General features: G+C 42.3%; 1 protein-coding gene across 1 annotated transcript in view; it reads left to right on the plus strand.

Moving 5' to 3' along the window:
- LOC124544912 (protein takeout-like) overlaps window positions 1-15,335 on the plus strand; it is a 35,241-nt gene that overhangs the window by 10,093 nt on the left and 9,813 nt on the right. Inside the window, exons 2-4 of the mRNA XM_047123651.1 lie at window positions 6,769-6,861; window positions 8,841-8,991; window positions 13,980-14,116. Of these exons, the coding sequence (XP_046979607.1) occupies window positions 6,769-6,861; window positions 8,841-8,991; window positions 13,980-14,116 (381 nt within the window). The remainder of the gene's footprint in view (window positions 1-6,768; window positions 6,862-8,840; window positions 8,992-13,979; window positions 14,117-15,335) is intronic.

Here is a 15,335-nt window from a genome sequence, read left to right on the forward strand (position 1 = left end):
TACAAAAGCAATAATTAGCACAAAAAAGACGATGTTCTTTATAGCAAATGCTCGCCATATCGGCCATCAATCATCAACAATACCTGTAGTTCAGGGACAATTTTGTGAACATCACTGTACAGTATATCAGAAGGTGTGGCGAGAAATTGCTACACGATGTTGTCTTTCAGCATCCCTAAAGATGTCGGACGATCGCGGTACACTTAAGACTACACGTAACCACATAACCAACAATCACACAGATTACGGTGTGGGTACCTGTCAGGCCAAGCATCCCGAATGTGGCGGATCGGCACTAGATCCCCATCGAACGATGTGTGCAAGAGATCTTTCACACGAGAGTTAATGAGGGGTGGAGAGCCATCTTGCATAAAAGTCGTACCTTCCAGCGGGTGTTTATCACCTAGGCTAGGGACGATGCGTTCATGTAACATATTGGTGTACATCGCACACGTAGTTTGATAAGTAGCAGCCCGCATTTCCTCGAAGAAAAAGGGTGTCATCACGACTGACATGGTAAATACACACCTCACCGTGATGTCGTCATGCAGTTCGGTTTCCATGACAGTTCTAGTAATTTCGGTATCCCAAATTCTGCAGTTTTATCTGTTGGCCCTTTTTTTCACCCGCTTGTGGGTTCAAAAAACCCCATGCCATTTTAGGCACGTGCGTCACGTTTTACACCTCAACTTACATTATTCCGTGAATTATAGCATTTTCAAATGTTAGCGGACTTTGCGGTCACGCTATATTTCGACCTGCTGCATCCACTAGGATAGCGCAGTTGTTTCAATATGTGGTTCTGACTGTTAGTACGTGTTACTAATAATTTATAAAGTGGAAATCAAAAACGAAAACTTAAACGCCATGACAACAGCTGAGAGTTTGTTATGAAAAGGGACGGGTTATTTGAAGCAGTTGTATGTTGAAGCCTAAAATCACTCTTACTTTTCACGAGAAGTAACGGTCCACTCCAGAGGAACAAATAGTTTCCTGTGGTAGGGAAACAGTCAGCCTCAGGAAGGCTCAATGCCTGTTATGAATCATCCGAACGACCATGTAAAAATTATTCAATTTCATTCTCGGAACCTACAAGACCACTCGTTTGCGTAGCAAATGACGTGTTAAAAGAAAAATTTTCCTCAAGAGGTGAAGGTTCTGTTTGTAAGCTACAGTTCCACAATGTTTGCAAATGATGTAATGAAGCAGCCCGTACAAACACATTACGAAGCTTTTCAATGTTCATTTGTTCTTTTATGTTTAATTTACTTGGCACTTGAGTAGGGACTCATATTGTCATCAAGCATATATATGCCTTCTGGAAACAAATTCACACAAAACAGACGCACAGCTTGAAACCTCCTAAACCACTTACTTCAGAGACTTACGCACAGGTCTTATATGATGTTTACAATGAAAGAGGACCAGCACCTCAGTCAAAAATGAGTATACTGTAAAGTTTCTTCGACGTAGCAGTATTGTTATAGAAGTTGTACAGGGCAGCTCATGTTGACCCGATGTTGCAGCAGTTGTAGTATCGCATCTGTTCGGACAGCTAAAGGAGAAATGGTTGGCATGCTGTCGGTTACCGCTATCACATAATAGCAAGTTGTTTCGTGTATCAGCCATGGTTGAACGTAAGGAGTGTTTTAATGTTCTTAAATGTTCTGATAAACTGATGTTTCTCCCGCCAGAACTCAAATAACCAGTACTGGGTTTATTATAGCGTACCCTCGGAGAAAGTAATTGGATGACTATCAGAATTCTGCGTACCACGTCTCTCTGATTATTGGTTTGACGCCGATTAATATATCTGCAGCTGCTGCTCCTAAGTGTTTCCCTTTCTGATACTAGGGGCTTCTGTAGCTACTCTATCTGCTGTTTCATTTCCAGAAATACCGTTGTGAGCTTTATCCCAACACAGACTTACACCTTGATTCCTGTTAGTGAGTTTTCATACTAGGTTCATGATGTCTAACGTCAATGGATGATTGTTTCGTCCTGTGCAGAGGTATCTGAATAATTCAATCGCTGATATGACATCACAGATGTTTCGAAAATAAAGTGATTATTGCATTTGGTACACCTCACACTGTTTCAAGCAAATTTCTAGCTGAAACTTTGGAAGGTAGGGAGACGAGGTACTGGCAGAAGTAAACCTGTGAGGATGGCGTGTGAGTCGTGCTTGGGTAGCTCAGATGGTAGAGCATTTGCCCGCGAAAGGCAAAGGTCCCGAATTCGAGTCTCGGTGCGGCATACAATCTGCCACGGAGTTTCATATCAGCGCACACTCCGCTGCAGAGTGAAAATCTCATTCTGGAAATTCCTAGCTGATTAAATATTATCTTTTTGGAAGCACTACACACAATCCGTTAAAACTAGAAAATATACGGAACAGACTTTGCATTGTTTCGTAGACATAGATAGAACAACACATTCCTCTCAAGTGTTCAAATGTGTGTGAAATCTTATGGGACTTAACTACTAAGGTCATCAGTCCCTAAACTTACACAATACTTAACCTAAAGTATCCGAAGGACAAACACACACACCCAAGCCCAAGGGAGGACTCGAACCTCCGCCGGGACCAACCGCACAGTCCATGACTGCAGCGCCTTACACCGCTCGGCTAATCCCGTGCGGCTAAAACAATCGTTGTATAAACTGATCCATGAAAGAACAGTATGTCCAGAGAAAGCACCAAGTTTAAAGTTTCTATTTATGGAGACTTATTTACGTGTACGGCACACAACCCTTTGATTCTACTTTATTATTGCATGTTACAGCGTCTGTTCGTCGACATGTGATAGCTGCCGCTTCGCCCTAGGAAAGAAAAATATTGTGGCCTTCGTAAACCGGTTAATATCATTCCTCGCCAAACAGACAGACGTAATAGTTTAGTACGTGTTGGCGGAAGGTATAAAGTTTAAAGGTTGTTTCTGGTATCAAGTGTGCCAACAGCAATTTTTCTTCGAAACTCAAGACTATTTCTGCTTCTTCCGTCATCCGCCTTGCCAGATGCCCCTAGGTTCTCACAGCTTCCAGTAGTGTTGTACCTACAAATCACTATGATTTTTTTCTATTCTTACGATCTCATTTGAGGACATTGTAGACAATCATAGTGTGAGGAGACTTCAGAGAGTAGGTAACACTTAATTAAGACAGAACAAGTTCACTAGCGCTGTGATGCTCCCGTTACTCGTGCCGCAGCAGGACTGTGTTTGCAGGGAAGTCGAAACATGTACTATCATCATGTTGTACAACGATCTTAGTTTGGGACTTCACGTGTAACTTACTTTCTGAAGTCCCTACGTAGGTATTTAATATCAAGTAATATTATCAGAATGTTCGTCGTTTTATGAACTATGTTTTCCGTCACAATTTTATTTTGTAAGAAATTACTGGTCCTCTCCTTTTCACCCCCCACCCCACAGCGATTATAATACTTTCGCTACTTGAGCCAGCGTCGACGGAAAACTATTTACCATACTGATACATAACTTTATAGCAATGATCGGTCAGGTTTTCCACGATCTTGTCGTGATGTTGGCAGATGCCTCGCCCAAAGACACCGTGCTTTCGTTCACTCTCACATCTTTGTAAACTTTCTGCAAGGGCCCACGACGCTCTTGTTTTCCGACAAAAGTGTTTCAGCTCTCTGCTTGGAAAGCACCTCTGTTACAAAAGCCGTTTCAAAAGGTACGTATAGCGACGCCACCTATCGGAACTTCATGAAAATATAGGCCAGTGGTTCTCAACGTGGGAGCAATAACCCCGTAAGGGATGAAATGAAATTTTCTGAGGGGTAAAAACTAAATTATTCGAATCTGTTTCAGTCAAGAAACTCAATTATTTCGAAAAGATAATTGCTATTATCACAATTTTTAAGACTATAGTGTTGATTATATAAGTTATCAATCACTACTTTTTCGCAGTAAAATGTAAATGACGTGTCACTAGGGCCTCCCGTCGGGTAGACCGTTCGCCTCGTGCAAGTCTTTCGAGTTGACGCCACTTTGGCGACTTGCGTGTCGATGGGGATGAAATGATGATGATAAAGACAACACAACACCCAGTCCCTGAGCGGAGAAAATCTCCGACCCAGCCGGGAATCGGACCTGGGCCGTTAGGTATGACATTCCGTCGCGTTGACGCACGCTGAGCTACCGTGCCGGCATACCACTCAGCTACCAAGGGCGGACACTTTTTCGCAGTTAGTAGCATTAATGTATTGGTGGCTAGAGATTCCTCCCTCAGTCCACACCACACATACGTTGTGCTTTATACCATGCATCGCTGATGATAAAAATGAGGCACATACCTAACAAATGTTGAATATCTCAAGAAAATGTCTTCTCCAAGTTGTCGATAGTAGTCCAGAAATTGCTTCACTACTCGCTTCGAAAGAGGTAAATGAATTAATTGACAGCACGACACAGCAGTAACTATGCAAGGCCTACCGTAGCGCTGTATATTTTATTATTATTATTATTATTATTACTATTACTGTGTTCGTGTGGTCAGACACAAAGGATTAACAGCCTGAAGTCTTCCAATTTTTGCCAGTTGGAAGTAAGGCGCGCAGCAATCAAGTGACTTACGAACAGTAACTATAGTGCACACATTTTAAGTTGATTGGGTTTCATTGGGGTTGCAGTGTGCAATTCAACCAATTGACGCAGTGGAGAGGAGTAATACATAGGAAGTGTCTGCTTTCACTGTGATTAGTTAGCTTTCTTGTCTGAGACGGAGTAGTGGGGGAGTAAGTGCTATGCACCTCGAATTCCTTCGTCATTCATTGTCTCTCTTCTCTCTCTAGCTCACTCTCTCTCTTTTCTCTCTTTCTCTCTCTCTCTCTCTCTCTCACACACACACATACAAACACACACACATACACACACAATGTAAATACCGCTCATATTTCGTCATTTTAAAAACAAAAGTGTTCCAACAAAAGCCATTATTGTACAGCATAGTTAGATGCTAATGTTGGTGATAATGTGGGGGACAGTGACAAGAGCCGGGAGGGGAAGGTGGGAGGGCGGTGGTACGAGCTAACATCTAATTGCACTCAGGGTCTAAGAAAGCTTGGAAACCATTGGTGTAGGGGCTGAAGCGCCAATATTCGACGAAGTTCCACAAGAAATTCTGCATTTTTTTCAACCGAAGTAGGGTAAGAAAAACATGTGCTGTAATTCTGATTGAACGTCATGACATGCCGTTAGGCGCCAGAACTGGCATGGCGACGTAGGGGTGAAACACAGGCACCAGTGTGCTCTATAGTTCCACACAGTCAATAAGTGCCGGGACAAGGTGGCTGGGTTTTACTCGTAAAGCTGTTTTACCAAAACAACAGCAGTATTGCAGCTGCTCTTCGCCAGTATCGACACTTTAATGCCTTACGGAGAGGTTCTCTGTCCACACCGGGGTTGAAAAATATGGTTCGTAAGTTCCAGTTAACTGGCGATTTGGAAATTGACGCTGGAAGACGCCGATTTCAGCAAAGTTTCTTGAAGAATTTAGTGCTGACGTGGATGAGAGCGCTGGACGCAAAGTACGATCTTGAAGCAGTACACAAGCTGTGTCACGACACTTGAATGCCGCCCGGGATTAGCCGAGCGGTCTAGGCCGCTGCAGTCATGGACTGTGTGGCTGGTCCCGGCGGAGGTTCAAGTCCTCCCTCGGGCATGGGTGTGTATGTGTTTGTCCTTAGGATAATTTAGGTTAAGTAGTGTGTAAGCTTAGGGACTGATGACCTTAGCAGTTAAGTCCCATAAGATTTCACACCCATTTGATGTTTGACAGTTGAATAATCCGTCGTCCACACCCCACCTTAAAAATTTCGGATAGCAGTAGAGCAGTCTCTAGTGTAGTTCCAGACTGTCGTGTACGCAGATGATCGTCACTTCGAGCAACGGTTGTAACGTAGGACGCATACATGGTACGCAGTTAAAAATTGTTACCCTCTCATGTGGAAATCAAAATGTGTTGCTTTCAACAGTTTATTTCCTGTTTCTTTTCCGAATGTTCTTAAAAAACGCCTACACAAGGTTCCATTGTCTTACGATCACTCGTTTTTTATCAGGGTCCTCTTGAGTAGCTTAAGTTTAATTATAACGATTTTGTAGTTTCATACTTACAGTTGGCCTAGTATTTTTGTCTGGCAGAAATTGTCTCTGAGCAAGATTGAAAATAGTTTCAGTACCCCTGTATCGTCAAGGTTTCCAGACGTTATCGTTACCTTCTCCAAATTACTCCCCATTTTAAATCTATTGCCGAACTCTAGAATAGAAACAACATTAAAATGCAATCCTAGTGCAAAAGCACAAGAAATTGAAAGTATAAAGAAAAGTGTCTGTACACACGAACCTTTGTCACATGTGTGAACAGCTTCCTTTTCAGATAATAGACAATTTTCCCCTGAATCTGTGACATACTGTCTCGAAAACCGGGTATTTAATTTTACCATTCAGCTATAGCTCATGGCTGTAGATCTTCGTACTTGTATATGTCCTGGCACCAGTGCAATGAGTACCGAGCCCTATAATGTTCACATAGTTAGAAGCATTTCTGGTATATGTTAAAACTGCAATTCAAGTTCTTGAAAAAAAAAAGTCTTTTTAAAAAGTAGCAAAGAAATTACAAACAATATTTGCCACGGATGACAGCCCACGTCCAATAGTTCAGATGTTTCGTCAGTTTTATTTGTCATACGACGTGTTTTACATACGTAAAATAGTGCACTAATGAAATTCTGTTTTATTACAGCACCATCGATGAAAACTTGCAAGCAGACTGACCCAGACTTCAGCGGCTGTTTGAAGAATGCTCTCATGGACTCCAGACCGATTCTGAGACAAGGTAACTTCTGTCGACGCAGTGATGTATTTCTCGAATGTATTATTTTTACTTCCCCCTCGCAATCGTCGATATTATATAAGAGGTAGGTGGAGCAGCAGCGTGAAGTCGATTTCCTCGTGCAGTTCTTGGATGTCATGCGCCGGTGTTTTTTCGAGTTATATATAAAACAGCGCTTATTGTTGTCAGATTTTGGGAAGATTTCAAAGGGGTGCAAAGATTGGAAACTTCTAAATGTTCAGAGGTTGTACAGAGTTTTACGGAGAGCATAAGGGAACAATTGACAGGAATGGGGAAAGAAATACAGTAGAAGAAGAATGGGTAGCTCTGAGGGATGAAGTAGTGAAGGAAGCAGAGGATCAAGTAGGTAAAAAGACGAGGGCTAGTAGAAATCGTTGGGTAACAAAAGAAATATTGAATGTAATTGATGAAAGGAGAAAATATAAAAATGCAGTAAATGAAGCAGGCAAAAAGAAATACAAACGTCTCAAAAATGAGATCGATAGGAAGTGAAAAATGGCTAAGCAGGGATGGCTAGAGGACAAATGTAAGGATGCAGAGGCTTATCTCACGAGGGTTGGTTCAAATGGCTCAGAGCACTATGGGACTTAACATCTGTGGTCATCAGTCCCCTAGAACTTAGAACTACATAAACCTAACTAACCTAAGGACATCACACACATCCATGCCCGAGGCAGGATACGAACCTGCGACCGTAGCGGTCACGCGGTTCCAGACTGAAGCGCCTAGAACCGCACGGCCACACCGGCCGGTCTATCTCACTAGGGGTAAGATAGATAACTGCCTACAGGAAATTAAAGAGACCTTTGGAGATAAGAGAACTCAGATGGAAACCCAGTTCTAAGCAAAGAAGGGAAAGCAGAAAGGTGGAATGAGTATATAGAGGGTCTATACAAGGGCGATGTACTTAAGGACAATATTATGGAAATGGAAGAGAAGCTCTCCTGCGAACCTTGCAGAACTAGCACTCCTGAAAGAAAGGATATTGCGGAGATATGGCTTTGTCACAGCCTGGGGGATGTTTCCAGAACGAGATTTTCGGTCTGCAGGAGAGCTTCTATAAAGCTTGGAAGGTAGGAGACGAGGTAATGGCAGAAGTAAAGCTGTGAGGATGGGCCGTGAGTCGTGCTTGGGTAGCTCAGTTGGTAGATCACTTTCCCGCGAAAGGCAAAGGTCCCGAGTTCGAGTCTCGGTCCGGCACACAGTTTTAATCTGCCAGGAAGTTTCAGTTCCAGATGACAATTTAATTTGTAATTTAACATAATTTTACTGTTCGTTAGTTTCGTCTTTTCATTTATTATTGAAACTAAATGGTCATTTCCATGTTGTTAACATTCAGAGTTTTTTACATGTAAATTGTACATTGTAATTTAAGTTTTCTGGAGAGTAGTTCATTTGTAAATTTAGTTGTAAGCTCACTTTGATAAAAAATTTCGATAGTTAGTAATGTCTTCTTTAACTTATATTTTATTTCTTGTAGTCCTTAAGGAGCGCCTACCTATTACAGAAACATATCTGGAAGGATTAAGGGGTCAGAGACATATCGTCTCGAAATCGTAAATCTGGACCAGAAGTCGTTAATGAATCTGTCCATGCCACGTCTATAATGTTTCAATCCGATCAACCAAAACAGTCAGATAATCATTGGCTGTAGTGCGACTGTGCATGGTAGCCACTGAATACCGCGATATGGCTCCCCAAATCAACACCGAACCCTGGTGTAACTGAACTGTTACGCCAGTGGTATATTGTAGTACTTTGCGTAGAACCACTGATTTGCAGATGTTCTCAAATGTCTTGATTGTTGCTTTCTATTTAGTGTCTTCCTCTTATTTGTGGGAGTGAGTCAAGTGCAGCGAATCAAAAAGATAAGATGTTGTTGACCGTATATGCTTCATATATGTAAGTAGCAGTACTGCATCACATCTGCCTATCCGTTCTCATACATGTTTTCTTTCCAGGAATTCCGAGTCTGGGTCTCCCATCTATTGACCCGATGCACTTCACGCAAATCAGCATTAAGGACACACCCGATCGGCCAGTGTTTCTTAACCTGGAATTCAATGAGGCCGATATGATCGGCATGGGTGAGGGAATTGTTGACACCCTTGAGTAAGTAGCTGCTGCTGCAGCGATCTTCAGAGCAAATTCTTGTGTGATGCAGTTCTCCGACCTAATCAGCTCTCTGCCTCATAAACTTGAACTTTTTTTCTGTAGTTAAACCTTGGTTCTCCACTACACGTTTTACACTCCAAACCTCCATTAATTACATAATTAACTGTTCCTTGATGCCCCAGGACGACTTTTGTCAACCCTTTTGTCTATTTTCACATATAGCTCTTTTCTCCCAAATAGGACGGAATACATCTTCATTACTTAACCGCCATACTAAACACATCAATAGCAGTCGTCTGCGAAACATTTTCTATCCTTTTATTTGCTTCTTGTTGTGCTGTCTATCGTCTACGTTTCACTTCCGTACAAGGCCACACCTTAGAAGAACGGTCATGGAAAACGTTCCCTATCACTTAAATTGATATTTGATGTTTACATTTTTATCTTTCTCAGAAAATCTTTTCTTGCTATCGCAAGTCTGCATTTTACGTCCTCTTTGTATCTCCCATCTTCAGTTATTTTGTTACTCAAACAGCAAAATTTCTCTCCCACTGTTAGCGTCACATTACCCTACCTAATTCTTTGTGCTTTTTCTATTTCAATCCGTCCTTTCTCGACTATCTTAGGTTTACTTTTGTTGATGTTCACGTTTTAACTTTTTCTCAAGACTCCATTCACTCTTTCTAATCGTCCTTTGGTGTCTGTGACCGAATTACAAGAGGGAAAAAAATTGGAAAGGGCACATGTGAGAATGCACGTTTGGAACTAAGAACGTGAGAACGTGGTGGATATCAAGTGGACGAAGACTTCTCTGATATTGTTGTCCTTGATCATGAATGTCACGCACTGGCACGAACATTTCATGCTCTGTTGATAAAGGAAGTACGTGCTTCGAAGACCGGCAGTGGGCAATCAATTACACCTGCATCCACAAATTGTAGTACACATTAAGGACACCAACCTGCGTCACAAACAGCACAGGTTGCAAAAGGTTCTTATTGTTGCAATTTTGGGTGCGAGGTACTTTCAGAACCCTCCAGTGTTTCCCTCTCATAACAAACTATATCCTTAACATTGCGATTAATATTAAAACGTTTCACCATATTTTCCACATTATGGTGTTGTTATAGAAGTCCAAGGCAGTGACCTCTACAGTCGTCAGAATAGCACTGTGACAAATGTGGGCATGAGGATCTGTCGAACGTCTGACTGTAATAATGTGGCATTGTTATCAGAATGCACAGTCACTGATCATAGATACACAGACGTCCTCCATCACAGCTACTGTCAGTGCAACTGGAAGAAGGACGCTGGCCACGCTGATATGCGCTGACTGCGGCTCATCTCGCATTCTTGACTACTGTGGCGAGAAAGGCACACACTTAGCACATCCCGACGTCATAGCCAGTTAGCCCCAGCACGGATGCCATAGTCTGTGTTGCCAGAACGAGCACAGCTAGCACACTACTACGGTGCTCTCGTTGATGACATAGACTGAAGCCCAAAAAGGCAGTGAATAGCTCTGCAATAAGTGGTTGCAGTCATGGAAAGTTATGTCATGGGCTCTCTGCGACAGACTGGCCTGCAACACTGGAGACTGCATACAGCTGCAAGTCGGGGGGCCGCTGTTACTGTGCTCTCCCAGAAAGATGGTGGTTGATCAGCTCGCAAAGGATCATCAGTGACGCCTTCATAGACCTGGTATTGAGACGTGTCAAAGTGTTGCCATCAGGCCGGCCGAAGTGGCCGTGCGGTTAAAGGCGCTGCAGTCTGGAACCGCAAGACCGCTACGGTCGCAGTTTCGAATCCTGCCTCGGGCATGGATGTTTGTGATGTCCTTAGGTTAGTTAGGTTTAACTAGTTCTACGTTCTAGGGGACTAATGACCTCAGCAGTTGTCCCATAGTGCTCAGAGCCATTTTTTGTTGTTGCCATCAGTCAAGGCGTGGATGAGGCAGCAGCAGATCTCAGTAGCAGAGTCCATCAGATCTAGTAACCAATGGCATCTTACATTGTAGCCATATCACTAGACCCAGAATGGAGCCACGGTATTGGGTAGCTGCTACACTAAGCAACTGCTGAGCTACAAGTGAGAACAAAGCTATGGAAGTCTGTGTATATGTACTTGTCTGGCTACACCAGACTCATTATCATTCTGTGAGATCATTGAATGTGCCCTGCTTTTCTGTGCTTGTCACCATTCTTGGTCACCTCAGGAAGTCACTACTTAGCCTGCACACTCTTTTCTGCTATATCAATAACTGAACAGTTACTCTTGCGTTTGACCTGAGCATTCTTGCGACACTGCACAGTCAGCATTTTTACGTTATTCCTGTGTTACCACGACGTCATTTTTCTACATTGCTTGAAAGAGTGTTCAGCCTGTCCAGGGTGTTGAAACAGTCTCTGTATTTACTGCTGCTCTATCATTATTTCTCTCTCGCTGGCATTCCACTTGGTCATTCATTCATTCTGCTCTGCCTCTGGCATTGCAGGGCAATTTTTAATATGGGCCAGTAGTATTATTCTGTGGCGCAACATCATTTAGGGTCTCTGCTTCTCCTTTACCCATGCAACCCGAGAAGAAAACATTGGCCATTATTATCTTTCAGTTACTTTCAAAAGCCAAAAACTGCTAAATTCTAAACTGATGAGGGAAATTGGCACAAGTTAATTACTTCAAAATGCCATCCTTGGATTTACTTATATCTTCTGGACACTGCCACAAAAGAAAATGTACTTTTTGTTGAGATATTTCAACTTTGACAGCGTACTTCATAACGAAATAATTTGCCACTGAAGTACTTCGTCGTATTTCTGTTATTTGTCTTTTCATTCTCTTCTATAAGGAGTAGGGAGTGGAGGGATTGATTGAGATCCATCCTAGAGTTGCGCTTCCTTCCAGGTTAATACCAGCAAGTTTGTAGTGCAGCAGATGGATTCTCATATGGGAATAAATTGAAAGGGATTATAAATTAAGTCCTTTGCCTTATGACCAAGGAATACTTCTTGAAAACCTCAAAAGGTACTGGGGAATGTGAACTAACTTTTCTCTAGGACAGTCATACTCTTATTTACTGTACTCTATACATAACTACGATTGTTTCTGTGTGTGAATGAGAGTGTGTAGTAGAGATGTTTAAGTTTTGTATGTAGGGGATCTCATTAATCTTTCTTGTACATGGTGTGTTCCATTTATCTTGATCATCCAAAATAGCTTTTTGTGTAGAAGCATTGTACAAAATGTATGAAACAAATGGTGTTTAGGTATCAGGGCAGTATCATAGGCTTTATTGTAACTCTGTTCACAACGAACATATGAGTAGCAGAACGAATTTTTTTAAATAGAACCCTCTATTTTCTATTCAGTAATCCACTTCTCTCAACAAGACCTGTCCAAAAATATTACAGTGTGTAGAAATGACGTTACTAAAATCATAACACGAAACTGACTTTGACTCTCTGTACTAGTACATAGGGCACATATTCGGGGTAAAGTAACTGGTCTAGTTGCTGATTTTGACAATCCGTCCGTTCTGTAAAACGTCATCAGTTGAATGTTTGTGTGAGAACAGTGCACTACAGCGGAAGAATGTAAGTGGGCTTAAACTTCCTATTTCCTGAAGCGTTAGAACAAGAATAGAAAGCATCCGATACGAAGGTAGATTCTTGTCAAACTATAGCTGTCTGTAGAGTTCCGTCTTCGTAAGTAACTTGCGCCTGCCTACAATCACAATAAAAAAAAAAAAAACGGATGACGATGCAGTTTTTAAGCAAGCCCTACCAATACTGTATTCAACAAATCGTTTAGTGGTATTATTCGACAGCAATATTATTGCACCTGAGAGTGAGAGCACTTCGTTCGGCCTGTAGTCACTTTATATTCTAGTATTTCACGGGGACACGCTGAACCACTTGATAGTGGATGCAAAACTGTCTTGGAAGCAGTTACAGTGCGATGTATTTTCCTTAGTCACCACTGTACCTGTTCACTATAACATCATCACGCTTTTCCTATTACCGCAACGGGAGGCAAAGAGCACTAATAATTTGTTGGGTAGTATTACAATACCGTATTGCACCTACCCATTCTGTTAAAAAGGAAACATTATTGCAGTTACCGTTCTCCTAACTTACAGTGTCCACAGATGAGTAGCATTTCCACCTTCTCTTCTGTCGTGTACATTGTACTGACGCAAAGTTTCAACTTAAAACGGTCGACTGAATTACAGATGTGCATTTTCCAAGCACTTCCATTTGTTTACTTTTAACTTCAACAAGCGGACGACTTAGCTTACAGAGGGTAGTTGTTAGTACAGGAGAGCCAGATTAATTTCATTTTATGTTGTTAATAACATGAATGGGATACTGATACGTTTTTGAACGGTTCTTGAGGAGAGGAAGTGGAGTAAAGAATAAAATATACAAGGTACTACTTAAAATAGACGCACTATCTTCGTAATTAACACGGTTGCAAGAAAGGCTATGAAACTGGATAATGACCACACCAAATAATCTGTATCCAGCAGCAAAATAAAAAATCTATCACGAAAATATATATAGGTTTCCCACTTCTACTGACCACACCAAATAATCTGTATCCAGCAGCAAAATAAAAAATCTATCACGAAAATGTTTTTAGCTACGATGGGGTCATTATCCAGTTTCATAGCCTTTCTTGCAACCGTGTTAATTTTTTAAGTAGTATAGTGGGGTGTTGAAAAACTTCACAGACCAGTCGGGGGCCCTGGCTGTTGACTTATATGCAGAGGTGCTTAGATAACATTGATGACTATATAGAGAAATGAGAAGAAATGCATTCCTATCCATCTTGTAATGAATAGCTACATTATTTAAATTCTATTTTAAATCTTTACGGCATTTCCTTTTGTTATGTAAATTGTATGTTATTTCCACACAGTTATAGAAGTGATTATTTGTTGAATGTAGATTAACCTCAAAACTGGTCTGTGCAACTGTTTGCAGGATGAAGCCTGGTAGCTACAACATGAAGGCACACATACACTCTGGCGTACCATTCCGGCTGGTCGGGCCTTACAAGGCCGACGGCAAGGTGTTGGTACTCCCTGTCAAAGGAGAGGGAATAAGCAACATAACAGCACGTGAGTATCTAGATTCTCGCACCTTACGCTCTCTCATAAACACTTTTCGTGAAAGTGTTACTGGTTATCAACGAGGATCCGCTTTTCACGCCATGCGGATTAATTGATTATTTTTCATCGAATGCTGTTAAACGAATAGACGCAGAACCTGAAACATAGCGTGGTATGCTACAGTGCTCCTCCTCTAGACTCTGTAAAACTTGGCATTTCGGTCGCGAGCATGTCTTGCGTTGTGCATGCCATTAACCAGCTTTTGTGCACGCGCAAACTGATACGACTCCATTGCCTTATGGGTCAAATACATACGGATTGGATAAACAACGTGCACATTGCGTGGCGTGCACATCTAAGCCTTACTATTCAACTGCAGGTTTACGTCAATGCCAATCTTGGCAGCACACTGTGGCAGTCGCTTATCTCTGTTCCCTTGGCAGTCGACATGAATCCAATTAGATTGTAGTACGCTCCTCAGACATTCTGATTCACTCACTATACATAAAAATAATATGTCTGACGTAATTATCACTGGTAGAGACCCGTCAGGGTAGCCGAGAGCACTAACGCGTTGCTTCCTGGACTCAGGTAGGCGCGCCGACCCCGGATCGAATCCACCCGGCGTATTAACGACGAAGGGCTGGTGTGCTGGCCAGCCTGGATGTGGTTTTTAGGCGGTTTTCCACATCCCCCTAGAGGAATACCGGGCTGTTCCCCACGTTCCGCCTCAGTTACACGACTCGCAGACATTTGCAACACCTTCGCACTATTCCATGGCTTACATTAGACACAGACAGCTGGGGTACACTAATTCCTTCCTGGGGGGTACGGGGTGGCGTCAGGAAGGGCATCTGGCCGCCCCTTATACTTAACATGCCACATCAGATTAACCATGGCTGACCCTGCGTACCCACGGGACGAGGCTCAGACAAAGAAAGAAAGAAAGAAAGTAATTATTAATGGCAGTGGCTGCAGGGATATAAATTTGTTCATAATCATAACACTTATACACCTGATGCTATCTCAATTAATCTGAATAAAAAAAAATATGTGAACAAACCAATAGCGTACTCATCGGCGGCCACTGCACATCGTTTTTTGGCGAAATGCTGAATTTTTCGGACGTCCCCTCGGCCGCCCTCGCTACCAGGCTCTCGAACCGGCAGGTGGGGAGGAATGGAAGGGACGTAGCGTTGTGATATGAGGGAAAGGGGGCCAACCTGTG

The sequence above is a fragment of the Schistocerca americana genome, chromosome 8 (assembly GCF_021461395.2).
Source record: "Schistocerca americana isolate TAMUIC-IGC-003095 chromosome 8, iqSchAmer2.1, whole genome shotgun sequence".
Lineage (NCBI taxonomy): Eukaryota > Metazoa > Arthropoda > Insecta > Orthoptera > Acrididae > Schistocerca > Schistocerca americana.